Source organism: Podarcis bocagei, assembly GCF_964188305.1.
Source record: "Podarcis bocagei genome assembly, chromosome: 2".
In the NCBI taxonomy this organism is placed as follows: domain Eukaryota; kingdom Metazoa; phylum Chordata; class Lepidosauria; order Squamata; family Lacertidae; genus Podarcis; species Podarcis bocagei.
Genome location: NC_138126.1, coordinates 57,425,334 through 57,451,974, shown reverse-complemented (window position 1 = coordinate 57,451,974; position 26,641 = coordinate 57,425,334). Strand labels below are relative to the sequence as shown.

Genomic DNA, 26,641 nt, shown 5'->3' with positions numbered 1-26,641 from the left:
GTGATAGCGTCTGTACAGTGTGTATATCCCATTACTTTATGGAGACAGTACAGACTTAATTGCAGGACGGAAGACATAAATTCTAGCCCAAAAGGAGCGAAGCTGTACAAGGTGCAGTAAGTGACTACTTACAAAAGTGGATTTGAGGCTGATTTCTTGGGGCTTGTGGGCCATTCCTTAGCAACCTACAAACACAGCTGAAGGGAGTCACTTGCTACAGCATCAGACAGGCACCTTCAGGACACCATTATCATTTCCTGAATTATACTGAGTTGTTTGGCTGTGAGTCTTTCCACCGACTTCTCTGAGTCCTGGATCTAATCCTTAAAAGTGCCAAAACCATCTCATGCCCTGGTGATTCTTAGGTCTTAGCCTAGAAGAGCGTAAACCAGCATAAAACAACCCACAGCTGGCTGGGTATCTGAAAATCCAGCCAAGAATAAAATGCATTCCGTGCTTAATGTATAATTGCATGTGAAATAGTCCAACTCTGTGAATGTACATTTGCACTTTCAAATCCTAGGTACAACTGGAAATATCCAGTGTTGCATCAGCAGATGTGACAGTACAGTACTTCCCCTTCCTCTCCCTGCCCCCCCCCCCAGATCTGCTCCATGGAGTTTCCCAATCCTGTATAAGAGATGTGGTGGCCTGTGGGGAACTGTAATGGGGCAGATAGGCTAAGGGAAGTCCCATTGCTCCAATGGGATGACACTGTTTGAATGTCAGCTGATGTATTATGAAAATATATAAATGTAGATGATAGGAAACATACAAAAAGAAGCATAAGTGGTCATTGACCGACACAGTGTATTTGGATTTTCTTGCTGTGCTCAATCTTTGATTTTCTTTAAAATGCTAGAATTCTCATGTGTTCATAAATTTGTATGTTAATCTACCAGCTTCAAAGCATACATTTTAATATACGCCACTGTCAATAAAGCTAGACTGAAAAATTAAGTTGGCATTCCTACTTAAAATATAATCAATCCTATAAACCAGAATAATACTTGACCTTCCAAAAAAGCTCTACCATTTGATCTACAGAAGCAATTGTTGATCTTCTTTAATTCCTGCAACTAGAGAGAGACTTTTTATGCATTCATCAGGAAATGAAACATACAGGCTGAGAAACTGAACAGCTTCTGCTCCTCATTGGACTTGACTACCCTACCTTTGAAAGCTTTATTCAGATAAAGTAATAGCTCATTTGTTGCCATCATCATCATCATCATCATCATCATCATCCCCATCCCCATCATTTGTTATGCAGAGCAAGGCTGCAAGTTAGTAATTTGACTTTTTCAGCCCCTTACAAAGGTATTCACTTGCAAGTAGGTTGACTAAACTGGCTCATCAATGAGGAACCTGCCCTTTAGTCTTACAGATTGTAATAGCACTGAAGTCTACCATGTTTTGGACTTATTCTTCAGTTCCATTTGGATTGTGTCTTGTGGCAGCTGCAAAAATCACTGTGTATGGTAGGAAAAACTGTAAAGGGAAAAGAGAACCTGCTGGCTTCTTAAAGCAGGGAGTGGACATCACTGGACATCATCACCTGTATATCACGTTTCATGGTCCTTTACATTCAAATGTTTTAATAATTTGCTTCTTCTTACAAACTCTGCATTTTAGCTTATTTGTGCTATCCTGTTCTTCGCCGTAGTCCAAATAAGTTTATGAGTAAGAGCACTGCAGGCAGCAAGAGCTTTGTCCAAAGGGTGTTTTGTTTGTTTTTAAGCAGCAGTTCCCACTCTTGAAGAAAAAAAATGTCTTTTCTCCCCAGGAAAAAAAAATCTAGTTTAGGTAGGCTATTATTGGGCATTCATAAAAGATGTCCTAAATATGTCCATCTTGTCTCCTGTGCTTCATATACTGCTGTCAATAGCCGTGCCCACTCTGTGACCTTTTCATGAGTTATTCTGTCAGTTTTGCTTTGAACAATCTATGTAGAAACAGAGTCAAGCTGTACATGTTGTGTTGTATAGATTTGTTTTCCAGGGCACTGACAAGAGAATTTTGGATGTGGCTTCTAAAGATCTCAAGAGTAGTGCTCTTGCTCATCTCCTGAGCCTTTTAGGCATATCACAGTCAAGCTATGATCACTGGCTCTTGGTGTCCCAGCAATGAAAATTAAGTGATATGTGAAAAAACCATAATAGTTTTATGGAGTTTATTGCGACACCTTTCTGTCCCCTTTCCCCCTTTTCAAGTGCAGACTTCAATGTTAAAAACTTGAATGGTAAGTCTGTTGGGAGCTTTTCCCAGATTTGTTTAGTTCTAATTAGGGCATTCAGCCAATGCCCCCCACCACTGAAGCAGTCGTTTTCGAAGGGTGTTTGTTTTTCATTAAGATAATTTCAGAATGTGTTAGACAAGGGCATTGGGGAAATCAAGGGTGCCTGTCCCCCTTCCATCTCCCCATAATGCTGAAAATCATGCTGCACAGTCAACCCCAGAATTCTGGATGCAGAGACCCAGGTCAAGAGCCCTGTATGTTTTATGCTCATCAATTCAGTAGAACAGTGTTTTCCAAAACACTGGATGAAGATGATTTGGTGGTAGTCTTAATAATACTATTTTAGTTGTTCTCTGTAACTAAAAAAAAACACCCCTATGATAAAGAAAAATATAAATTCTGCTGTGTGCCTGTTGAAACCTTTTCACATACCCCCAGGGATAGAAAACATTGCAGTATAGAATGCACATATAAACTTCTAAAAGGTAAAGGACTCCTGACAGTTAAGTCCAGTCGCAAATGATTCTGGGGTTGCGGCCCTCATCTCACTTTACTGGCCAAGGGAGCCGACATTTGTCCACAGACAGTTTTTCCGGGTCATGTGGCCAGCATGAATAAGCTGCTTCTGGCAAAACCAGAGCAGTGCACGGAAACGCCGTTTACCTTCCCGCCAGAGCGGTACCTATTTATCTACTTGCTTTTGAACTGCTAGGTTGGCAGGAGCAGGGACCGAGCAACGGGAGCTCACCCTGTCATGGGGATTTGAACCGCCGACCTTCCAATTGGCAAGCCCTAGGCTCAGTGGTTTAGACCACAGCACCACCCATGCTTCCTTCTTTCCTTTGCTGGATCAGAGCCAATTGGCTCCAGTTAAAACTTCTATGAAGGCTGCGACCATTTCACACATCGGTTCTGTTCCCAGCCCCCGCATGCGTTGTCAGAGTGCGCATGAGCACACCACACCCCATTATGCCCGGTCCCCATTATGCCCCAAAGGACATGCGCGTCAGCAATCACACATCAGCTGGACACAACTAAAATGGCTGCTACCTGTATATGACATTGGTAGGGTTGCCATATGTCAAACAGTGAAATCCGGACAGAAAAGTTATTGAGCCAAAGTTGTTGCTATACGTCCAGATTTTCTGGGACATTTCTCCAATTTCCACCTGGACACTGGTGCCAACTGCAGTATTCTGGATAGGTCCAGGAAAATCCGTACGTATGGCAACCCTAGACATTGGGGGGAGGTGTAGGGTTAACACAGTTATTCCTTATGTGCTGTAATCCCACAACTGCTGCTCCATCACCACAACCAAACTGCTAAAACCAAAACCAATGCACACAGCAAGAAAGCAAATGCTTGATTAAGATTGTGTCTTAAAATCTAAAGTCAGAACATAGCATATTTCTTTGAACTCAAATTTAAGTTCTTTGCATTGCCGAGAAGTAACTTTGGGTACCCAAGCGGGTGTTCTTATATCATCGGCAGCATGAGTAAGGATTTTCTGCAGCTTCAGTGTTTAATATTTATAGTGAGAAAGCACTTAGGCAAATCTATTTTAGCTATGTGTAGCTTCATAGGAAACAGATAGCTTACTTGTATTTTCAAAATGACCACATTTTCAGTGGTGAGACCAGACTCTGGACATGTATTCTTTGATGGTCCCTTGCTTCATGGAAACACAAAACCTAAGATTGTGAAATAGAATATACATGTCTCTTCCTAGGAATGGTTTCAGATTGGATATAAGGCATTTTCAGATATGATGGGAGATGGTAGCCACAAAAATTCCTTGTCCCCTGCAATCACACCAACCCTGCTTTCTTCTCCCATCTGGATGAATGGTCATTTTGTGCAGCACCCATAAACTATAGCAGTTTTCCCTTCCAAAAATCCCAAGTTGAATTATTATTATTTTTTGCAGTTACATTCAAATCCATTAGAAAATAAAATCCATGAAATTTCAAGCCATTTTTACACATTTTTAGTAGTGTGCTTTCACAGCGCTGGCTCCAAATTAGTGTCCTCATTTTTTCTCTCTGGCTGTTTCAGTAGGAGACAACTATTGCTGCAGGCAATTTTTCCTCAAATCAGTCCTGTAACTGGTTGTTCAGTCTTTGCAGCTGCATTGCTAAGATGTTTTTACTATCTTCCTAGGTGCTTTAATGTGATGTACTAAGAAATATATACACTGTGCTGTAACTCTGGTCTCAGCTGAGGTTTTAACATGGGGTTAGTGATCCTGGCTCACCCATGTATTATTCCTCCATGCTTATCTCTTCCAGCTGTAGTGGTACAAATACTGTATCCTCCTTATGCTTTGCAGGCTTGGTGGGCTGACTTTTCACAGTGTGGGGAAAAATTGGAGATTCTTCTCACTCTTCATTTCCCTTTTCACCCAAGACTCCCCTTCTCAGGGCTTCTTCCATCAGACTCTTCAGAACTTCATGGTTCACCTCCACCCTGACTGCCACTCTCAGTAACATTATTTTAGAGCTTTGCAGGCAAAAAAGTAAGGATCCAATCTCTTTTCCAGCCTGCATTCAAGATGAGGCAAAACCTTCGGAGGAATTCAGAAAGAGATATTTACTATTTTTATTGAAGAAGCCTCATTGACTTCAATGGGATTATTATATTATATTATATTATATTATATTATATTATATTATATTATATTATATTATATTATATTACTTGTATTTGTAACCACCCTTCAAGGTTTGCTGAAGGACCGTCTATAAAACTTACAGGGTTTTTAAAAATAATAATAATTTTTTTAAAAGAAAAGACCAGGGACAGCAGCAGCAGGAGAGAGGAGGGGAGGCTGAGGGAACACTTGACAAGGGAAGGTGTTAAAAAAGGGGGGAAGGGGTGAGATGCTACCAGCTCTGCACACAAGGGGTGGTATAACTGGGCTGCTGAGGCCCACAGGAAAGAATGTAGTTGGTCAAGGGAGTGGACTCAAAAAGGTTGAAAATCTCTGGTATAGAGAAAGTCATGAGGTATTTTTGTCCTGTATTGTGCCCATGCTGCCACCACAAATATTGATCCTTGACCTCTCCATTCCATGTCAGCTGTAGGAAGTACTTTTCCTTATGGGGGAACCATTTTGCAAGATTTGCTCAATGAAAGATTTCACTCCTTGCTTTCTGGTGTTCTGGCACCTGGCACAGAAAACATCACTTCTCTCTCACATGCCTTGTGATATGTTTCCTATAATTTTGCTCTCAGAAACTGAACAGCACCAGGAAACAGCTTGAAAGTGTGGAGCAAATGTCACACAGGTCTCTTAAACCTGCAGAGGTGCAATTATTGCTAATACCTACTCTTGTACCTAACTGTGGTTAATAACACTAATCATACATTTATATAATACTTTTCACCCAGCAAAATCATAACATGCATTTTCAAAAGGTTCACTGACTCCTTGTTCAAACTGCTGCCTATACCACTCAAAGGCATCCACCTCTTAGGGATTAATGCAACAGCATCACACACTAATAATGTTTTGCTTTTTAAAGAGCTAATCTCCCTTCCCTGTTCAAACCTATTTTTTTCTTTTAATCAACCCCCTGCTCCCTTATTACAGCAGCCTGACTTGTTCTCCCGCCCCGCCCCACCCCCCAGTAACACCTCAGACTGAAAGTAATTAATGCGGCAATTAGTTCTAATGGTTCACAAGATTATCAAGCCAGGCTATTCGAAAAATATGGCACAATTGATGCTCCAAACAAAACTGGAGAGCGCAATGCTAAAAACGTGGATCTGTTGAAAATCGAGCAACAAAGGAATGTAAGATTCGTGTGCTCTTCTCATTCAGACAAGACCTTAAGAATAATGGTGGAATCACATCCATTACATGAATGTCCAGTCCATTAGCAACATCCTGATGTGAATAAATGAGGACTCTGAGCCAAATCACACGTGTTGTTAAATGTGATGTATATGTGTGATTTTTTTTTGGTAAAAGTGTTCCTTTGAAAGATTGAAAGGAAGCTTCTGTTTTCACCAGTAAGATCTTTCCTCCAGAGCTAATAGCAGCATGTGAAACAGGAAGCGTTTCCATCAGAACCATGGCACAAGGAGAAACAATTAAACACACAGATAGAATGCACATGTTATAAGCAAGCAATACTCCAAAGTGCTTAATTTTTGAACTTGCCATTCAAATTGTTCCTTCGTGACAAAGGTTCCAGTTTCCAAAAAGTGCGGGGGGGGGGGTACGGATCTCTCCACCATGTTGTTCTTTGAAATGTGGAGGGGAAGGAAAGGCGGGGGGAGATAATGGATTTCCCCCTCCTATACCTACGGACTCCAGTGTGTGGAAGGGAGAGGTCTTGTTCATTTAGAATCCCAAACAAGTGTTTATATGATGTGAACCAGACACCGCAGCTTGCTGGGCTGCTGTAATAAAAGGCAAAACAATGGGGGCAGGCCATGCATGCAGAGGAGGAAGAGGAAGAAGCAGCAGCAGCCGGCAGGTTTGAGTGCCTTTCTATCAGCCGCTTCTCTTCCTTGAGCAATGAGAGAGGCCTGATGGACAGAGGAGGAAGAAGCAATGGTAAAAGAAGCATTGGGTAGATTCGCTGCCCCTCCCAGGGGCTCCAGATCCGCTGCCAAATCTTTTACCTGTGAATTTACTGTACTTTCTGTGCCATCCTTTGTCAAGCTGGTGCCCTTCAGATGTTTTGGAAAAGAGCCACTGGCCCCATCCAGCACATGCTGGCCAGGGCTGACTCTCACAGCTGCATATTCTTTATTGTTCAAAAGGCACTACATAAGAGAACTTTGGCTGCACATTTCTCTGGGAGTCAATTATGTTGAATTTAGTAGGACTGACTTCTGTGCAAAAACGTATAGGTTTGGACTGCATATTTCTTCCCTTAGCCAAACATCTCGCAAATTAACAGTGTTGCAATATAATATTGGCTAGCTGGTATTTGTTATTTGGTACATTTCAAGCATGATAGCTTCAATATTATTCCAATGTTTGTTTAAGCTGTTTGCCTGCTTGACATGTGAACAATGCACAAAAGCCTTCTCTAACCTCCTGTTTGTGTAGCTTCCACTGTTTCTCAACGAGGCTAGTCTCAGTGAGGCTTGAACGTTTTGCATTTTAAAGTTTTTACCGGATTTTATGCCTGAGGTGCAATATTGATGGCCTGACCCACAAACTGCACCTGGGAAGATATGTTGCTTTTATATCATTTGATGGCCAGTTTTGGTTTTGCTTTTTCTGAGGTGAAACCCTGTTCATACAAACTATTACAAACTTGTGTGACCATGTTTTAGCTTGACCTAATTGTTGATGCGGCAGCACTCTGTCACAAATGAGTGTTCAGTGTCACAAGGCCACATCTGTGCTTATTGGTATGCAGCGCACTTAATCGGCAGGTGCATTATTATGTAGAGCTGTCTGTGCCTTTTCCTGGTGCATCACAACACACATGGAACTAAAGTCAAGCGCAGACGAAAGCTGAATGCTGAGCAGGCAACAGTGACAGAGCTCACTCTCTTTCTTCTAACTCTGTGTATGAGGGCAGCTTTCTGCTGGCAGCCACTTCTATTCATGTTTTATATTCTTTAAATAAGGGAGGGAGGACCCTAAACTTCTGGAACCACACTTTACAAACTCCAAGGTTTGGAATGAACCGTTAGCTCAAGTCGCGGACGACTCTGGGGTTGTGGCGCTCATCTCGCTCTATAGGCCGAGGGAGCCAGCGTTTGTCTGCAGACAGCTTCCCGGTCATGTGGCCAGCATGACTAAGCCGCTTCTGGCGAATCAGAGCAGTGCATGGAAATGCCGTTTACCTTCCTGCTGGAGCGGTACCTATTTATCTACTTGCACTTTGACGTGCTTTCGAACTGCTAGGTTGGCAGGAGCAGGGACCGAGCTCAGCTCATTTTCTCTGTTATCAAGCCTAAACAGTTTGTTTTTGGTGGGGACAGAATATTTATTTTTAAAAGCAATTTGAGGCATGGATAGAAATTGAACAGCTGGTGGGTAACAGGAGCGTGTAGAGTCAAGGAATGATCCTCTTTTGTCAGCAAATACCTGCCTTAGATAATCCAGAGGTGGGCAACTGTTTTCTGACATTCCCTTTGGGGTAATCTGTGTGTGTATGGCCCTATACGAGTGGTGGGCCAGCCAAAGTCAACGGTAGGTGGGGTCAGGGTCAACATTTGGGCAGGGCAGCCCCTTTTTTCTCTATCTCCAGCTCTTACTGTCACTCCCCACTTAGCAGGCTGCAGGGGAGAGCCAGATTGCCCTTGTCAAAGGTATGAACTGATCACTTCCTTTTGAAATTAGACCACAGGCCACAGGTTGCCTCCTGTGAGGCAGTTCATAGCTGCTGCTGCTGCTGCTGCTGCTGTTGCTGCTGCTATTCTCCTCAGAGGCTGAATTCTTTATTGAAAGCCAGAATTCACCAGTGAAACAATTAAAGATGTTCTCCAAAACAAAACATTAGGCAGCACCACGGTTGCCTGGAATCCCTTCTCTTCCCTACAATGCGTAAAATGAAAGGCATGATAAATCTTTTGTCCCACACTAAATCACTGGCAACCATGGGATGAGAAGTCACAAGATGACAGCATCAAGCCACATTACTATATATTGCAGAGGGAAAAGAAGAAACCAGACTGTGTGGTTAATGTTTTTGGCACCACCACTATGTTTTTTGGTGATGTCTTATTCCACCCTCAGGCTCCTGTAGATCTCGCATCTTAGACCGATGATCTACATATGACTTCTGCCTTTGCCTGAATTCCTGTGCCTTTGAAGTATCTTTGAAATGGGTGCTGCTTGGTCTGAAAGCTTCTCTTCAAAGAGAGGTTTGGCAAGGTCCTCCCTCCTCCTCCCTTTTGAAACAGTTATTTTTCTCTGCCTTATTGCTCTGCAGAGAGAAGCAGGGTTCCAGAGAACTGCCCCCCCCCAGATACACACTTCTCAAAGTACCCCCCCCCCATTCAAGAGTGGATTGAATCGGGGCCAAGGCAAACACGTCCAGAGGCATCAGAGCAACAGGTTGCCTGGACAGCAGCAAATCCACTGAATTTCACTGTCTTCAGATTCCCTGGGTGGCAAGCCAGCGTGTTAGAGACCTATCACATCTAAACAAACTCTTGAATGCAGTTATAGCCAGAAAAAGCCACTGCGCCAACATGACACTTTTCTCCTTGCAAGCTCTGTTCCTTGTGTGTATCAAGGTCATAACAGCCATCTGCCAGCAGCCGACTTTGTAACCTCTCTGTCGTCTATGCAGGGGCAGTGTAGCAAATTGTTTTGGGGTTTATGAAGCATCAACAAATACCTGACGGTTCTGTACCTTCCCTCCTGCCCTGCCAGATGCTTGGAAAGAACTGGAAGATTGTGCAGTGTAGCGGATCTAAGAGAGTCCCCAAGTCGACTCTCTATTAGGCAAGCCTCTCCCGCGGACTCAGTCCTTAACACACAAACACAGAGACATGTGTGCATGTGCACGCACACAGGAAAATCTGCAATATGGAGGATAATATTTGACCTGCCTTACAAGATTGTTGTAAGGACTATGGCTATATAATGCATGTGAAGTGGTCTGAACACTTGAAAATGCGACACAAATGTTTATTGCTGCTATTGCTGTTATTTACCCCATTTAAGGTGACTATCTCTTTCATATTGCAGAGCGAATAATTCTAGCTAAGGTGTGTAACGCTTGTTGTGTAGTCCAAATGTGCTGGCGATTGGCATGGATGGAATCTGAGGAGGGGGGAATTCTCTTAAGACCCAGATGCTACAAGACAAAACATTTTGCTGAGAACAGAAGAGAAGCCGGACACAGCACCACTGGGAACTCTCAAGAGATGCCCCTGCCCCAGGGTTCAAGGGCCATATTTTTTATATATCCTACTGAGGGAGGAGGCTGCCTTTTATTTTATTTTTTTGCCTGAGGACGTTTCATTCAGTATATGTATTCTTGTGGAGGTCACACATCACTGGGAAATGAATACTTAAACAGCCTGAAACATGCTTTGTATACAGAGTGGAATGGTAGCATATTTTGTTGCTGTTTATCACAGAAAACAGATGTCATTAAAAAACACTTATGCCTTGCATTTGCAGCTGCAACCTTACTTCTTTTAAGATTTTTAACAGCAGGTTCTTAAAATTGTGCTATTGTTGTGTGTCCCCCACCATGCTGAAAAAAGGGCCTGTTTATTTCAGCTTCTTCCCTTTGGAAGCACAAAATCCATCAAATTTGTTTTGACAGTATCTATCAAAATGACCCTCTTTAGAAGAGACTAGGGCTCAGTCTACACAGGCAGAAGAATGATGAGCTAGAGTTCTGAGGTGGTACATCAGACTGCTTCGGGCTGCAGGAAGGGGGTGCCATTTTTGAATGCTCCCTCATGCTTTTTTAATGCCTGCATGTAAAGAAACAAGATGCTCTCTTCTTGCTCTGCTGATTTTCAGCTTACTGAGACTTGTGTGTATGTGCGTGTTTTTACAGAGGTGAGTATTCAAAAATGGTATCCCTATCAGCAGTCTCATTATTCTACTTCAGAATTCTCTGTATTTGATTCTGGTTTAACATTAAGCACCTTTTAGTTTAACATCAAATACAGAGCCACTATTGATGTATAGGTTTGAGTGTTGGACTAGGACTTGGGAGACCTGGGTTCAAAACCCCACTCAGCCATGAAGCTCACTGGGTGACCTTGGGCCAATCACTGTCTCTCAGCCTAACCAACCTGACTGGAAGTTGTGAGGATAGCACCGTCTTTCCACACACAACCCCACACACTACTTTTCAAGGTTAGCTTAGCAACCACGGTGCCTCTCATTATTAGGCTCAGTATTAAAAAACATCCGTGCTAAGCTTTGAGCTTGTTACGTATGCCAGTAACATCAGAGGAAGTGTAGATCATAGGACAGCCGTGCACATCATAACTGCTGTGATGTATTACAGATAATGTTCCCCAGGTGTGTATATGTGGGTCTTTAGCATGTATGTATTCAGACATTACTTCCACACTTGACATGTTTCCTGAAGAAAACACTGGTGTAACAATGGCATTTCTTCTCACATCTGTGGTAATGTGTAGCACTGTCTGTGGAGAAAGAGCAGTAGTAAAAACCAGTACAAGGAGCAAGAAATGCCTGTAAATGTTTGCATTCTTTATCAGGAAGATGAAACTGGGTTGGAGATGGCACAAAACTAGCCTGTGCCAACCAAGCTGAGTTATTCACCCAAAGCCACCAATCTTTGTTAACTCAACAAAGTGGAATCCTACAATGGCTGCTGTAGAGCTCATTGTTCTTCCAATGGGGCCAGCAAGTGTTTCCTGTAGGCCCCTCTGTGTAAATGGAGAGAAAATGACCTGCTCTCCCTGCAATTAATGGGAGGCCCAAGCTCAAAAAAGGGAAGAATGAAGGCATATTTGTGTATATATATATATTTGTTAAAGACTGTGTGTACATGTGCATATGGGTGCATGTGCAAACATGTACGCTCACATGGGAGTCTCCCCCCTGCTCTGCTCCTGAAAATAGGCAGCCCCATAAGTAGACATCAAACGGACTCTAACAGAGTAATAGATCCCAGATTTCATTCCTCCCACACACACCTTCTTAACAGAATATCTGTGTTTGTTCACTCTGTTGTCTGGCTTCCTGTCAAGATATCCTGCAGCCAGCCTAGAGCAGCTCCTAATGGGCTGCCAGGGGATTTAGTCTGATACGAGTGTGTACCAGGTGCTGACAGCTTGCTGGAGCAGCTCGCTCTGCTAGCGTGATTGGAAATTGGTCTCTCATTTTCACCCTGTCATAGTGAGTAGATAGCAGAGGGATGAGCAGGGATGCTCTCTTTCTGTAGATTTCCACTACTGTGCAAGGTGGGGCATGGGAAGCTTCTTCTGCCTGTCAGTGATTTGCTCAAGCACATTTCTTCCCCTACCTCAGCTCTTGTCATACGGGGGCAGCTCTCAGGTTAGCCTTATCGAGCCACACAAAGCAGTCCCCCTTTGGGCAGCAAGATTCAGAGGCAGGTGCCATTTTCCTGCATCCCCCCTCTATCTCTGCATGCCGTTTTTAAAAAGAAAGAGAAAAGGTCCTGTCTTGAGGTTTTGTGTTTGTGTTCTCAGCATTTTCGGATGGGAAAAGGTCTCAGGCCAGCAGTGGGTGGGCCACATTTAAATATGGCTGACAGGTATTGCCAGCTTTCACAACAGGAAAAAAAATCTTTCCCCAATAGCTCCTTACCTGCACCATTTTAATTTTTAAACGTATGCATATCCAACATTTTCCCGAAAGAAACCTTACTGATAAGAGGAGCCTTGTAAAGAGCTTCTTATGTGTTTGCCTATAGCAAATAAGAACCATTACCAGGTGAAAAGGAGGGAACCAAAACACATAGGTTCTTTCTTTTCTAAAGGTGATCATGGGCTACAGATGATTTGCAAGTGATGGTCCATGAAGCTAGTAAAAAATTGTCTTAACTAGTAATGTTTGTGGGCTTAATTTGCAAGACTGCTGACAAGGCTATAGCCCAGGGCTCCCTCCCCCCCCCCCCCCGGCAGAACATGCTGGAACTCAGTTTCGGCCCCTCTCAGGTGGGTACCATTGCCATTCTCAGAGGTGTTCTTGATGAGTTCTGACACTTTTTCTAGAAAAATAGCACTGGTATTGCCTTTTTGGGTCTAAAGAAAAAAATGGCATATTGGTCTGGGCTTGGGTGTCCGAGATGGCTGGCAAATCCCACATTTCTGGTATTCAATTATTTTTGAGATGGTAAGGTTTTGCAAGAATGAATACAAATTTGTTTGCTTTAATGTCCTTCTGGAATATCTCTGAAGGGCAGACAGGACATTCCTTGGTTGTTTTTGTCTCTCGTTTTATATAAAGCTGAGAAAATTGCCATTCTAGGCTACAATCAGCGTGAGACTTGTATAGTCAAGTGATAGGGGGGCTCAAATAAAAACATGTAAAAATGGAGCTGAACCGCAGTCTTTTGTGTCTGTTTTCCCCTTTTATTTTCAGGGAATTGTTTCTCATGGATCAATACCATGTAAAATTCACTCAGGAGCCATATACAACAATACTTATGGGAAATGCACATATATGTGGGAGCAGAATAGTGGATAGAGATTTTGCAAGTAACTCTAGCTTTGCTGGCTGTGGGAATACTGGTAAGTGTTTAATTTTTAAAAACCTTTTTAAGCCAAGTAATATCTAGATTCAGTTGTAATGTAAGGAGTTGTTTTGCTAATTTAGTTAATCTAATCCCATGCTGAATGAGATGAAGAGGTGGGGCCTGAGCCGGCTCCCCTTTTGCATGTATTTCACACAACATATTATCAGTCCTCAGGTCTAATCAGTTTCACTTTTCTTTTTTAATTATTGGACAAGGGAGAGCAGCTGCAGTTTATACGTAGGAAGATACAGCAAATACCACATCCTGCAACAAAAATGACACAAACCATTACAGTGGTACCTCAGGTTAAGAACTTAATTCATTCTGGAGGTCCGTTCTTAACCTGAAACTGTTCATAACCTGAGGTACCACTTTAGCTAATGGGGCCTCCTGCTGCTGCCGCGCTGCCAGAGCACGATTTCTGCTCTCATCCTGAAGCAAAGTTCTTAACCTGAAGCACTATTTCTGGGTTAGCGGAGTCTGTAACCTGAAGCGTATGTAACCCGAGGTACCACTGTATATTAATACATACTCAAGAAACCAATGCAAGATCTGTGCTAATGTCACCGCAGCAGCAAGCTATTAGATGTTAGGAACTTTAAAAGTCACTTCATTTGTTTTAGAGACACTATCTACTGTATTCAGCCACAGTGAACTTTCCAAAGTCAAGGTGAGGGAGAACCTGTTTGGGGGTGCAACAGGCTTCTGTTCACACAACAGGACTTCACCTTATTACCCTCCCTCAGTGGCGTAGCGTGGGGGGTGCAGGGGGGGCCGGCCGCACTGGGCGCAACATCTGGGGGCGCGCGCTCACACTCACAGCTCTCTGCCCCTACCTGGCTCACTCACTCTCTCTCACTGCAGTGCTGGCTGTGCGAATCCGATCCGAGCCGCCAGGTCGCCGCCCACTGTGGAGGGGGGGTGCCAGGCGTGCGGTTAGGGGGGGCAATCCACGGGTTAGGGGGCGCAAATTACTTGCCTTGCCCCAGGTGCTGACAACCCACGCTACGCCGCTGCCCTCCCTGCTACAGTCCTCAGACTCTCAGGGTCTGGAAACCAAGCCTTATGAGGGAGTTAGGTATGCTTAGCCTGGAGAAGAGAAAACAGAGAGGTGATATGATAGCTATCTTCAAATATCTGAAGTGCTGTCACATAGAAGATGAAGCATGCTTGTTTTCTGCCACTCCAGGGGGTAAGACCTAAACCAATGGATTAAAATTACAAGAAAGGGGATTCTGACTAAGCATTGAGAAGAACTTCCTCACTGTAATAAGTGTTTCATAGTGGAATGGGCTATCTTTCGGAAGGTGGACTTTTCTTCATCTGAGGCTTTCGAACAGAGGTTGGATGGCTGTCTGTCAGGAATTCTAGCTGTGATTCCTGCATTGCAGGGGGTTGGAGTAGATGACTCTGGGAATCCCTTCCAATCCTACAATTCTAGTATTCTATCTGCTCTGGGAGCAGGCCCCACTGAATTCAGTCACACTTACTTTTGAATAGACATGGTTAGGATTGTGCTATAACACTCTCTTAGGAAAGTGATTTTTTAATATATGAAATTATTAATCTGAAATATTTTTGGTATGTTTAATATGAAGTATTTAAACTATCTAGACAAAAATAATAACCTTTTTGTTTCCTTTTCAGGGATGCCAATGGATGGTGCGTCAAGACAGCCCCAAATTATTTTGGCCACATCAAGTTAAAATGTCTGCGCTTGAGGCTTCTGGAGTGCTGGGTAACAAGACTCCAAAATGTGACTCCATGATGCGATTCCAGGGTGCACATTAAGCAGAGGTCTGTTTGGATTCTTTGGAGAAAGCCCTTCCTTAAGGTTCCTATAGAATCCAGAAATGGATGTCACAGGACAGCAAAGCTGTTCGGCTGTTCCTTTAATTTTTGCTACCTTTTAGGGATCTTCTCTTTATTTCTACCATCTTGCCAAATATCCTTTCTCACATCAAATTCTCCTTTCACAACTCAAGAGGTTGTGTTACCCCGCAGCACTTTTGGCCCAGGGATTCTCCATGGTGACTGAAGGAACAACTTTCAATACAGCCTACACCTGCCTTTTTGGTCAGCTCCATTGAGAAATGCATGGTGAAGTCTATGTAGCTACAACCTTCGTGTTGGGAAGAGAAAAGGGCAGCAAGGAAGGGTTCAGACAATGTTTATTTCTTCTCAGAGGCTCATCTTCTTACTGGATGCATCATTTGCCCCACTGTCTTCTATGGCTTTTTATTCCTATGTGATTATATTGCTAATTTCATATAGGGATTGAAGCCGTGCAGTACGCTGGGGGTTTGCAACAGAGGCTGCTCACCTTGTTCAAGTCAAAGCCTGTTGGAACAGCTGTGTCATTCATAAAGAGGAGAGAGCTCTCATACGCAGCCATTCACTAGTGACCATTCCTCCTCCTCCTCGGATGTTGCTGCAGTTGCTTCCCTTTGCATGCTGCCTGGGCAAGAGTGGTGCTAGGCCCAAGTACAAGTAGTGCCTTATTCTCCTACTCCTTCAGATAACAATTTAGAAGTGATGGGCATGATTATATGCAGTGATGACCTGCATACCGCTGTGTGTGTGGAGGGGTGTTGGATTATGTATGCACGCAAACATGTAGCATTCCACTATTTAAGTGCATAAGAATGGATGCAGTATTTGCCTTTAGTAAGAACCCTAAAGACTATGGAGGCAGGGAGGACAGGGCGACCTAAGATATTTTGGTGCCTGAGGCGAAACGCCCTGCTGCTGCCCCTGCAATGGTGGGGGAGGTTCTGCAAGAGCTGCTTCTGGGGGCGGGAAGAGATTTGGCAAGGGTATGAAGAAGCCCTTGGCAAATCTCCCTTCCCACCCAATGGCAAAGCTGGGTGGTGGAGTTCTGCGCTACTCTGCCCCCATGGAAGCCTCTGTTACCTGGATTGCCTCTGGCAGTGGCGTTTCAGGGCACTCGCAGGGGCGCCACCTCTTGTGTTTCCGCCACCTGAGGCAGCTACTTCACCCCGCCTCATGAATGGGCTGGTTCTGAGGGAAGAATACTTTCACCTGCCCACGCTCTGATAAAGGGCTGTCTTCCAAAACTGAATGGCACTGCAAAAATGTGATGAACCATGATGTGGGGTGTATGAATGGAATCCTAATATGCAATAACATGCTCTCCAGTCACTTTGGAGGGCACCTATTTTGTCACAAGATGTACTATGTGTAAAGATGCTTTAGGGTTCTGCAACTTCTACTGCAGCAATTCTTAAAATAAAAAGGGGAAATCCAAAATTATTATTGTGAGAACTCAGTTCAGTTTGATTGAGAAGCAGCCCCTCAAAGGAAGAATTGTCACATCCCTTTTATGCTTATTTCTCTCTCTCTCTCTCGGGGTAATTTTCTTCTTGGCCTGTCATTTGGGGCCAAGAAGAAACTGGCTGTCTTACCCCGAGATAATTGTCCAGGGCTGGTGGGAATAGTAAACCTTCTGCCTTGTCTGTTAGCTTTTCGGAAGAGAGCCTTCTCTAGTCAGATTCTCTCATACCTGGCCATCTGCACAGGTGCACCTTAAGAAGCCTGGCTTTTTAACTACAGAAAGCGTGCCTGGAGCAGTATATTCAAGCCCCTGCTTCTAAGCAGTTTTCTGAAGTATTCCTCCATCACCACCGGAAGACAAGCACACTCTGGTATTGCACATGAAGAAGGGATGAGAGGCAACATATTTAGGTGTATATGTGAGGCTGTGGAGAAATGGTTAAAACTTTCACATTCTCGCTGGTGCCTTTGCTACATGCCTTTGTTGTATGGCAGGTTAAGTTGCTCTCTAGTTGAAGTTTTAAGGTCATATAGCCCACTCTTCTTTCTAAAACTTCACATAGCATGTCTTACTGCAGGGACGATTCTGTGTGTGTGTGTGTGTGTGTGTGTGTGTGAGAGAGAGAGAGAGAGAGAGAGAGAGAGAGAGAGAGAGAGGCTGCTGACAAATTATTGTGCCCGCGCTGCAGTCTGATATCCTCAGCCTCCATGCAGGTTTAGGTAGCATTACAGAACTAGGGAAGAGGTGCACAGACTTTGATTCCTTGTCAGGATTATATAATCTTCCTCCAAGTTTCTCAAGGGGCATTTGGGGCTTTTTTAAAAGTATGTGTTAAATCTGTCACGTTGGTGCAAATGGGTAGAATTACTCAATTTGCTGAAGAGATTATAGGAGAACCTTTTCTGCTCACTTCATAAAAGAAGGTCCCATTAAGCACCGTGTGAAATATTAGCCATTAATCAGCCTCTGCGCAGAATAAACTATCCATACTTATCATTATCTGATCCTTAATGAAGCGGTAATAGGAATGCCGTGGAGCAGGGATATTAATGTCTCCTAAGAGGCCCAAGCGATGGTAAGGCTAGAAGCCAAGGTTTTTAATTCAGTTCCAAAAGCTTCCATAGTTAATAAGGTTGCTACTTATCCCAACCATTAGCACTTGTTTGGCCACAAGTGTTGCTATTACAAAAATGAGCTCAGCCCTCAGGAAGTGCTTTGCCAGCTGTTACATTGCTCATCCTCTTTTCTGTCTGACTACATACTTCCTGGGGCTCGATGTGTGCCTGGTTGGCATCCCCATTCAAGCCACTCCTTGCTTTGCTTTCTTTTTAGGCCTAGACACGATGCCAGCCATCCAGCCACGCTGAGAACCGTTTCAGAATGTAAGCTACAACTCTCTATGCTGTAATACAGTCATACCTCGGGTTGCGAACATGATCCGTGCAGGAAGCAGGTTCGCAACCCACAGCGTTCGCAGCCTGAAGAGCTGCGTCTGCGCACACGCATGACACACTTGAGCGCATGCGCGTGACATCATTTTGTGCTTCTGCACATGCACCAAAACCTGGAAGTAAACCGTTATGGTACTTCCGGGTTCGGCCCGGTCCGCAACCTGGAAACACCCAACCCACAGCGTTCGTAACCCGAGGTATGACTGTAATACTTTTATTATTTATATGCCGCCCATCTGACTAGTTGCCCCAGCCATTCTGGGTGGCTTCCAACAAAATATTAAAACACAACCCCCCTCCCGAAACAATTAAAATCTCCCTGTATAGGTCTGCCTTCAGATGTTACATGCGACCCGCACTTCTCATCCACCACTCCCTCACGTTCTGGCCATAAAAGCTAAAGATACGCTTCTAATATTCTTCCATGCCACAAAGTCAGCTTTAGCAAGGGCCAACGAGGTGTCTCCCGCTCCTGGGACTTACTTAGCAGTGTGAAAGATTTTGGCTGGAGTCTGACAATGGTTTTTCAAACGGGTGAAGGTGATAGAAGAGAGAGACAGAGCCATTATTGTGCTCTGGTCAAAGCAGTTTTGCAGATTTTTGAAGCTTGACAAAACTTATCAAAAACTCTTTGCATCATAGTGAGAGGAGTGTCACACAGGTATGGAGGACTCCATCATACCAGAATGGAGAAAATGCTGGTCAGATGGCTTCTTCAGGAAGCCAGAAGCAAAGTTCAGCCTGTTACCTATTTGTCATTTCCCTTCCATAATTGTAGGTTCCCAAACTGCTCTCCCAGTCCACTTGAAAATTGTATTGGTAGAGAACTTAATGGTGTTTTCCCCCCATTATAGAAATGGTACTGTGCTGTGCTAGATGCTGTGTGGTTTTTACTTGTATTTTTGGACACACCTTGGACTACCTGCATGAAGCTCCTGGATCACCAGCTGTTCATGGGCCAGTTGAGGAATCCTTTCCTTGGGATATACTCACCTCCCCCCTTGCTGGGCTGGTTTGGAACAAATCATAGAATTCTAGAGTTGGAAGGGACCGCGAGGGCAGTGTTAGAAACTGAGATATGAAAGCTAGGAGTTAAATGGCACCTTAAACGTAGGTTATGGGCGCAACAATGGACTGTCTAGGTGTACTTTTTTTATAACAAGAATACAAAGATGAAAATGAATGAACTGCAGCTAAAATACTATGTTCATTTTTCACACTGTCTAGTCCTTCTCCTGCCCACCCCCTAATATTCATAAGAGAGCCTCTTCTCCAGTCTTCAGAGAGTAGCTGGAAGTGGGGAGGCAGAAAAAAAGGTCCTCCTTTCCTTCTACTCTGCAGTTTTATTCTGAAATCTTAGGTGAAGTACTGTGCCCAGAGCTCAGAAACTGCTCTTGCTAATGAAATTCCCTGTCGCAAAATGCGCCATGGGAGTTTCGAACACTGCCCAAGGGTCATTTAGTCCAACACCCTACAAAGCAGGAATTCTGCTCATAGCTGTCCCTGGGTAGGCTCAAACCACCAACCTTCTGGTTAACAGCCAGGTGCATTGTCCCACTGAGCCACAGGAGGGCTCTTCTGATAATACTCTTATGATAGCTAAAGCAGGCAACATGACCTGCTTCATTCACATGGCCACAAGCACAAATGAATGGTGGGCATTCTTCTAATCTCTGTGTTACATGTATACACACACATTCTCTCTCTTTTACTGGGGCATCTACATGTCTGTTAGTGAATCACTTCCCAAGAGGCATCCTGAAGCAATGCTTGGCCATTCTTGATGTTAATTTCCTCTTTGCAGGAGCTATATAAAAGTGCTGTTAGTCCCTGTTACACTGGAGGCAAATGAAAGCCTCAACAACACCTCTCTCCTGGATTAATACTCCTGGAAGCTCTGTGGTGCTGACTGCTTGGGTACATGATTTTAAATGTTTGATAGTGTGCTAAAATATTTTCGTTGTTGTTGCTTACATAGACCTGACCATCCCACACAAAACATGTTTTGACATGTGATGGCATTAGGTACAGCGTGTATTCAGAAGCTTGCTCTTTCCCTCTTTCACCCCCTGCCCCAAAGGAAAAAACCCCGCTGGTGGTTGTTATGGGACGACTGTAGCTACCAAGTTCTAAGAGATGTTTGCTTTATTTTTTGTATTTTGCATGGCCTTCCAGTGAGTGTTAAGTGTCATGCACACATCACACACACACACACACACACAGAGAGAGAGAGAGAGAGAGAGAGAGCGCGCGTGTACATAGGAAAAGTGAAAGTGTTCTTGCAGCCTCGTTGTCCTTGACCAACTTCCCCCATTCCTGCCGTTGCCTCATTAAAGAAAAGGAAGCTGGAAGATAAAAAGTATCCAGGGAGAAAAAGGAACCAACAGAACACTGATGTGAAGTGTGCTTCAAAAAGCAGCCTCCTTTCATCTAACCGTTGTTTAATGCGCCTTTTCCCTTTAACAAGAGGAATTTATTTTAATCATCACTGAAACGTTCCATTAAAAAGAAGAAAAAGACAACAACAACAGCAGTAGCAGCAGCAGAGGGATGTTGCTAGTGAAATCTATGCAGACTTAACAGCTCAGGGATTACCCTAGAGAAGTGAATGCTGCAAAAGCTTTGTGAACCTGTCTGAGAACGAGAGCAAGCAGCATCTTCAAGGATTAATGAAGAACTCTGCCAATATAAAAGAAATTGTTTCTTTTCTGGGGCTGCTGCTGTGGGAGATGCAGAAAGCATGGCGAGGCCAGATAATCAGTCGGCTCAGACCCTCCTTTTGCAGGGAGGCAGATTTTGGTAAGCTTAAATGCTTCGGAGTGATTTCAACAAAAAACCCTTAATTTTTTTTCCTTCCCCAAAAACACAAGCTGTGCAATCACAATTATTTCTTAGCAAAAAGCTCACATTTTATTTGCCATTAGACACCTGCATGATGCTAAATCGTTTAGATGAGCTACACTTTCTCTGCAACTAAATATACTAGTACCAAGAAGGAAAAACACATTTGTCCTTGGTACTTCAACATGTTCCAAATAAACCAGGTTAACACATATCCATTAGGAATACTCCTTGCAGGTTGTGAGCTCTCCCAGGCTCACAACCTGCAAGGATCACACACCCTGTCCCACATGCCAGAAGGATTGCTCTGGCTACATGCATCGTGAGACATTCTCATAATCTAGCTAAATGTGCCACTTGATTGTAAACCTCAACGATAAAACCAAGCAGCTTCCCTTCTTACTGTGATCTCCAAGCTATGGGGATTTCTTTGAGGAAATCAAGTTTGAAGTTCTTCTCCCCGTATTCTGTCCATATGGAATTCATGTGATACACAACCTCTTGGGATGCTTCCCCACTCTTACAAGGGCACTCTAAATCCTGTTGGGATTCAGTCTTACATCTTGTCCTTTCATGCGCTAAACCACAGAAGCAGCCTCCAATTGAGATACCTAGCTGCATGCCTTTGATGCAAAGAACTTCCTCCCTGTAAGTATTCCCACAATGCAGGGTGGCCTAACTTTTAATACCAACTGGGCCACAAGAGGACTTCAGTATAGAACCCACAAGCCACACACTGCTTTCTTGTGCGGGGCAGGGAGGAGCAAGACCGAAATTTTATGTCCCCACAGCACTCATGCTGCCTTCACAAAGCCTTTTAAGCAAGGAACTGGGATTGGGAAGGAGGCTTGAGTCTCTGACAGGGTCCTAGAGCCCTCCCACCTCCTTCCCAAAGCTGGGAAAGCGCTAACTAGCATTGGGAAGAAGACGGGAGGACTCTAGGACCCTGGCCTAGCACTGCTTTACCTGGCTTTGGGAAGGCAGTGTTGTCCAAGGTTGGGGGGGGCACGAAAAAGGCCTTGAAGACTGCATGCAGCCCTTGGGCTGCGTGTTGTATTACCCTTCCATAATGGTAAAGCTTTTCTGCCTACAAGCCGCCTTAAGCTGCCACACACAGATGTCCCTGCTGTAATGCAAGCTGAACTTCTGGCTGGGATGGGATTACTAACCTCAGGTATAAAATAAACCTGATTATGCTCCCTTATTTAATGCTGTCTTAGCTAGAAACCAATGTTTTTACCCTGCTGTTTTACATATTGTAAACAATTATCAACCTTGTTTAAATGTATCCTTTTCTGAACTGGCTGGATTTTGTCAGACCAAGTCACCCAAGAACTGAGTGGGAAGATATAATATAGTGTGTGGGGAGTACCTTTCAGACATTTGCACAGCTGTGTGGAAATATTTTCATGAACACCACCCGTGCAGCTGGGTTTTAACAACTAACCATGCTCAGAAAGCCAAGTCTTTTTTTTATCAGAGGTGGCAGATATAGATTTCAACAGGTGGTAGCAAACAATGATTTGGAAGTGTTTTAGAATGAGTAGTAAAGTTGGAGTAACTAAGACAATGATCCTCTGCATTTTCATGTGTAGACTAAGTGACACTAGGATCATTTTGGGTCTTGCTTCCAAGTAAATATGCTGAGGAATGGGTTGCAGTACTAATTTATCAACCACGCTGGGGAAAGGGATCACACAGGAGCAAAATCCAGGTCTATGACAATGACCCATTCACATAACCCCCATTATGTGACAAAATATGATGAAAGACTGGTTTTGTTCATTGTTTTGTTCAAGTGGACACGCAAACTTGGCTGGCGACACTCGAATAATGGCCTGCATTTTGCAGCGCAGCAAATTGGGATCAGGGCGGTTGCCTCTGCAGGCTTTCTTGCTTTTGTTCTGTGGGATTAGAGGAGTTAATCAGAGTGACAGTGGCTTCTGACTTTATACTGTTAAAAAGGTCACAAACTTGAGGCTGCATTGTTTTTTCTGGCCAGCATGCGAAACAATACATGGGAGAGCTTGCAGCATTCATGTAGCACAGTGCATTCCGCCATGAAATATCAACCAGGAAGAAAATGCCATCTCAAAAGGGTGAGCGAAAGGTCACAGGGTCAGGTTACATTTGTGCTGGTACATCTGGACTATTCATCATGCCATTCTTCCCATAACAGGTGATGACACTCTCCCACTTCAATGTTAGTAATGGCTCCAAGATCAATAGCTAAAATGCATATGCTCCCTGAATCTGGTCAATTAGATTCTCAGTTCCAAGCTCTTGTCAAGGACCCAGAGGCTGGGCTGTGGAAACCTCTGACTGTCACATCCAGGCTGGGGAAACTTAACACAGTAGGCTAACCCTACTGACACCCCCATGCAGGGAATCCTAAGAAAAATGCTTATTTGGGAAATGCAAAACAAAGCCAAGCATATTACAAAATAAAAGAACACGGGACAATGTCTCCCACCTCACTACACCGATTTTGCTTTAGTGATGGTAAATACAACAAATTCAGGGCCAGTGCATGAAATTAAGAAGTTACAATATATCAACATCACTAAATTGAAATGCTTTCTTCTTCAGAGTTTCAAAAGGCTTGTGTCTATAGTCACGAGTTGCTCAGTTGTCATGCAAAATGTGAAGACAAAAAGTCAGAGGTAATCCCTCTTATAGAAAGAAGAACTTCATAACCATGTGAGTTAATTGGCAAATATATTTCTTTTATTTAATAATGGGCAGTGCATTAGACATGAGTGACCGCGAGAGAGGGAGCATGAAAGGCAGTTTTCCTGTTAAAAATAAGAAGGTATCACTTAGTAGGTGGTGTCTGGGTAGGATGTTTAGCCTACAGCAGACTTAAACAGATGTGGAATCTATAGTACAGTGGAACCTCAGGTTAAGTACTTAATTCGTTCCGGAGGTCTGTTCTTAACCTGAAACTCTTCTTAACCTGAAGCACCACTTTAGCTAATGGGGCCTCCTGCTGCCGCCACGCTGCCGGAGCAAGATTTCTGTTCTCATCCTGAAGCAAAATTCTTAACCCAAGGTACTATTTCTGGGTTAGCGGAGTCTGTAACCTGAAGCGTCTGTAACCTGAAGCGTATGTAACCCGAGGTACCACTGTACATACATGAAACAGAAGACAGATCTGATACAGTGATCCTTTTTCTGCTCCCCTCTTCTTTCAGTCGGTCTTTTTTGGAGTGGGGAGTGTTCCTAATGGAAGTACTACAGAGCTGGTTTATTTTTTTCTCTTGTTCTGGGAGTGAGTCAGGGGAATGGGAGGGCAGCTCCAAAGCCTTTCCCAACCCCAGTCCCAGAATGCTCCCTTTTTGGCCTCTCCATCAGAGCACCGGTGGCAGAAAAGAAACAGCAGCAGACCCTTCCGTGGTGGCTGGGATGGGAGTGTGGAGTATCTGCAGAATCCTATGGCAAGGTCTTACTACTACCAGCAACTGTGCTGCAGTGTCCTTCACTAACTGTAGCTTCTGGATCAAATGCAAGAGACACTCCACACAGAGTGCATTTATTTAAAGCATTCATCCTCTTTTAAAAAATCAATTAAAAGATACTTTAAAAAAAAACCTATCAGGAGAAAAAAAATTATGTTAGTAGTCTTAAACCAGGAGGTGCCAATGCAACCTTAATATCCAGGATTATGATTATTTTTTGCCTTGGAAACATCTACCATGTGTCTAATTGCAACCTTTGGAATCTGACACTGACAGTCTGGGCAGCAAGGCTCCCTGCTTCATGCAGCCTAGACTTGCCCATAGTTCTTCCTTTGTAGTAAGAAGAATCTGAATGTCTGGTGCATCGCTAACCACCTCCAGCTCTGATTAAAACAGCATGAACGTCCATGACATTTGTGCCTGTCAGGCCCGTCATCAAAAGGTGGCGCCCTCTTTGGAACTCGGTGAAGAATGTGTATGAATCATTATTGCTCAGAAAAGTTTCCACATTGAAGCCTTCCTGCTCAGCTTCACGCACCAGCTCCTGGCTGCTGAAGGCCCCGGCAGCCTCTGTCGGCCCATCTTGCCCGTCAGTTCCGCCACTCAGGAACACGACTTCGTATTTCTCCAGAAAGCTGCCGGCCTCCGTGGAGTTGGCTCTGTGCAGCTCCAAAGCCACTCGCAGAGCCAGCTCTTGGTTCCGTCCCCCCTTCCCACTTCCTCGAAGCTGCACGGTGGTTTCTCCCCCGGCCAGAAGGCAAACGGGTCTTCCTGCTTGGGATTCTTGCAAAGCTTTCAAAGCGTCCGTACAGTTCAAGCCCGGGATCGCCAGCTGTGCTTCCAGGCCAGAGAGTGCTGCTTCCACCTTGTCTTTCAAAAGGTCGGTCTGGGCACCTCTCGCGGTGCTCAGGCAAATGAGCTGAATCAACAGGCTGTAGAGATGAGCCACTGTGCCGACCTCCCCACACACTGCGTCACTCAGAACCAGAGTTAAGTAACCCAGCTCCTCTGCCTGGCCCCGGGCTTCCTCCAAAGCTAACCTGTTCGAGCCAATGACAACGTTGAAGACGTGGGAATAGTCTTTGGGAGTGTTATGCCCTGTGGCAGAGCCAGACAGCACGGTCTGCACCGACTGCGGCAAGGTGTCCAGCATGTTGTATCTGGTCAATATGTGAAAACAGTCCTGGGCGCCGTGGGAGCTGGCAACAGTGGGGCCGCTTGCAATGATGTCCAAAGGATCCCCAATGACATCAGAGAGGATGAGGCTCAATACCTAGAAGCAAGAAGGGCAGGAATGGCTCATTAACATTCCACTGTGTCTGCTATGAATTTGAGTCTTAACTGCAAGAGGAGAAGGAAGAGGGTGTGATCCTCCATGCATGCTGATCACACGGGGACTGCAAGATTGTGCGATGACTTGCACAGGGTGAAACAGCCCACAGAGGGGGCTTCGCATCCCCTCATAACACTTCGGGAGCAACTGGTTTCAAAGCAGGCACTTTATAGATTCAGCTGTAAGTCAAAGAGCCTGCAATCCTAACCAAACGACGCAGAAAGTTAACCCTGCTGAACTCTAGAGGATTTATGCTGAGGATTAGGGCTGCAATGTTTAAATAGATTCATGCGTACTTATAAAAACCGCAGATAGCAAGCACCGTCTTTGAAACAAGGCATTTCTCCCTTTAGGGAATGCTTCTGAGATGACGCCTTCTGCAGCAGGTGTGCATTGCCTAAATACAAAGTATACTTGAGAGCTGTGCGCAGATTAACGTAATAAATTCATTTGGCGTTTCTCAATATGGAGGCCACAGCACTCTTTCAGATGGGCTGCCCTGTCCCCATCCCTCCCAGGAAGTTGGAGGCACTGCTATGAGCTGGCTGCCTTTCTCCGCTTACCACTGCGCTGCACCAAGGGAGGGGGGCGAGGGGAAGCAAATGGCTGGAGCTCATCGTCTAACATTGTGTATGCCATCAAATGCCAACAGTGTCCTTCAGCTCTCTATATTGGACAAACAGGCCAAACCTTACGCCAAAGAATAAACGGACATAAATCTGACATCAAGAATCACAGAACAGAGAAACCAGTAGGAGAACACTTCAATCTCCCAGGACATTCTATACAAGATCTCAAAGTAGCTGTTTTACTACAAAGGAATTTCAGAAATAGACTGGAAAGAGA

The 26,641-nt window shown here is 44.3% G+C and overlaps 1 protein-coding gene and 1 long non-coding RNA gene across 8 annotated transcripts in view; one reads left to right on the top strand and one right to left on the bottom strand.

The window, feature by feature from the left end:
• The window catches only part of LOC308582255, a 35,865-nt gene extending 17,696 nt beyond the window's left edge, over positions 1 to 18,169 (top strand). The window contains exons 1-3 of one of the 3 annotated variants that reach the window (XR_014005574.1): positions 8,628 to 10,737; positions 13,264 to 13,412; positions 15,065 to 18,169. This is a non-coding gene — a long non-coding RNA (uncharacterized lncRNA). Of the gene's footprint in view, positions 1 to 8,627; positions 10,738 to 10,759; positions 11,041 to 13,263; positions 13,413 to 15,064 lie in introns of those variants that run through there. The other 2 variants (XR_014005575.1, XR_014005573.1) reach the window with 2 other exon arrangements.
• A 5,540-nt stretch (positions 18,170 to 23,709) lies between these two features.
• Positions 23,710 to 26,641, bottom strand: part of GLYCTK (glycerate kinase) — a 30,484-nt gene continuing 27,552 nt past the window's right edge. For all 5 annotated transcript variants that reach the window (XM_081185184.1, XM_081185182.1, XM_081185181.1 and 2 more), the window contains exon 5: positions 23,710 to 25,735. In XM_081185184.1, coding sequence (XP_081041310.1) covers positions 24,830 to 25,735 — 906 coding nt within the window. In that variant the 3' untranslated portion in view covers positions 23,710 to 24,829. The remainder of the gene's footprint in view (positions 25,736 to 26,641) is intronic.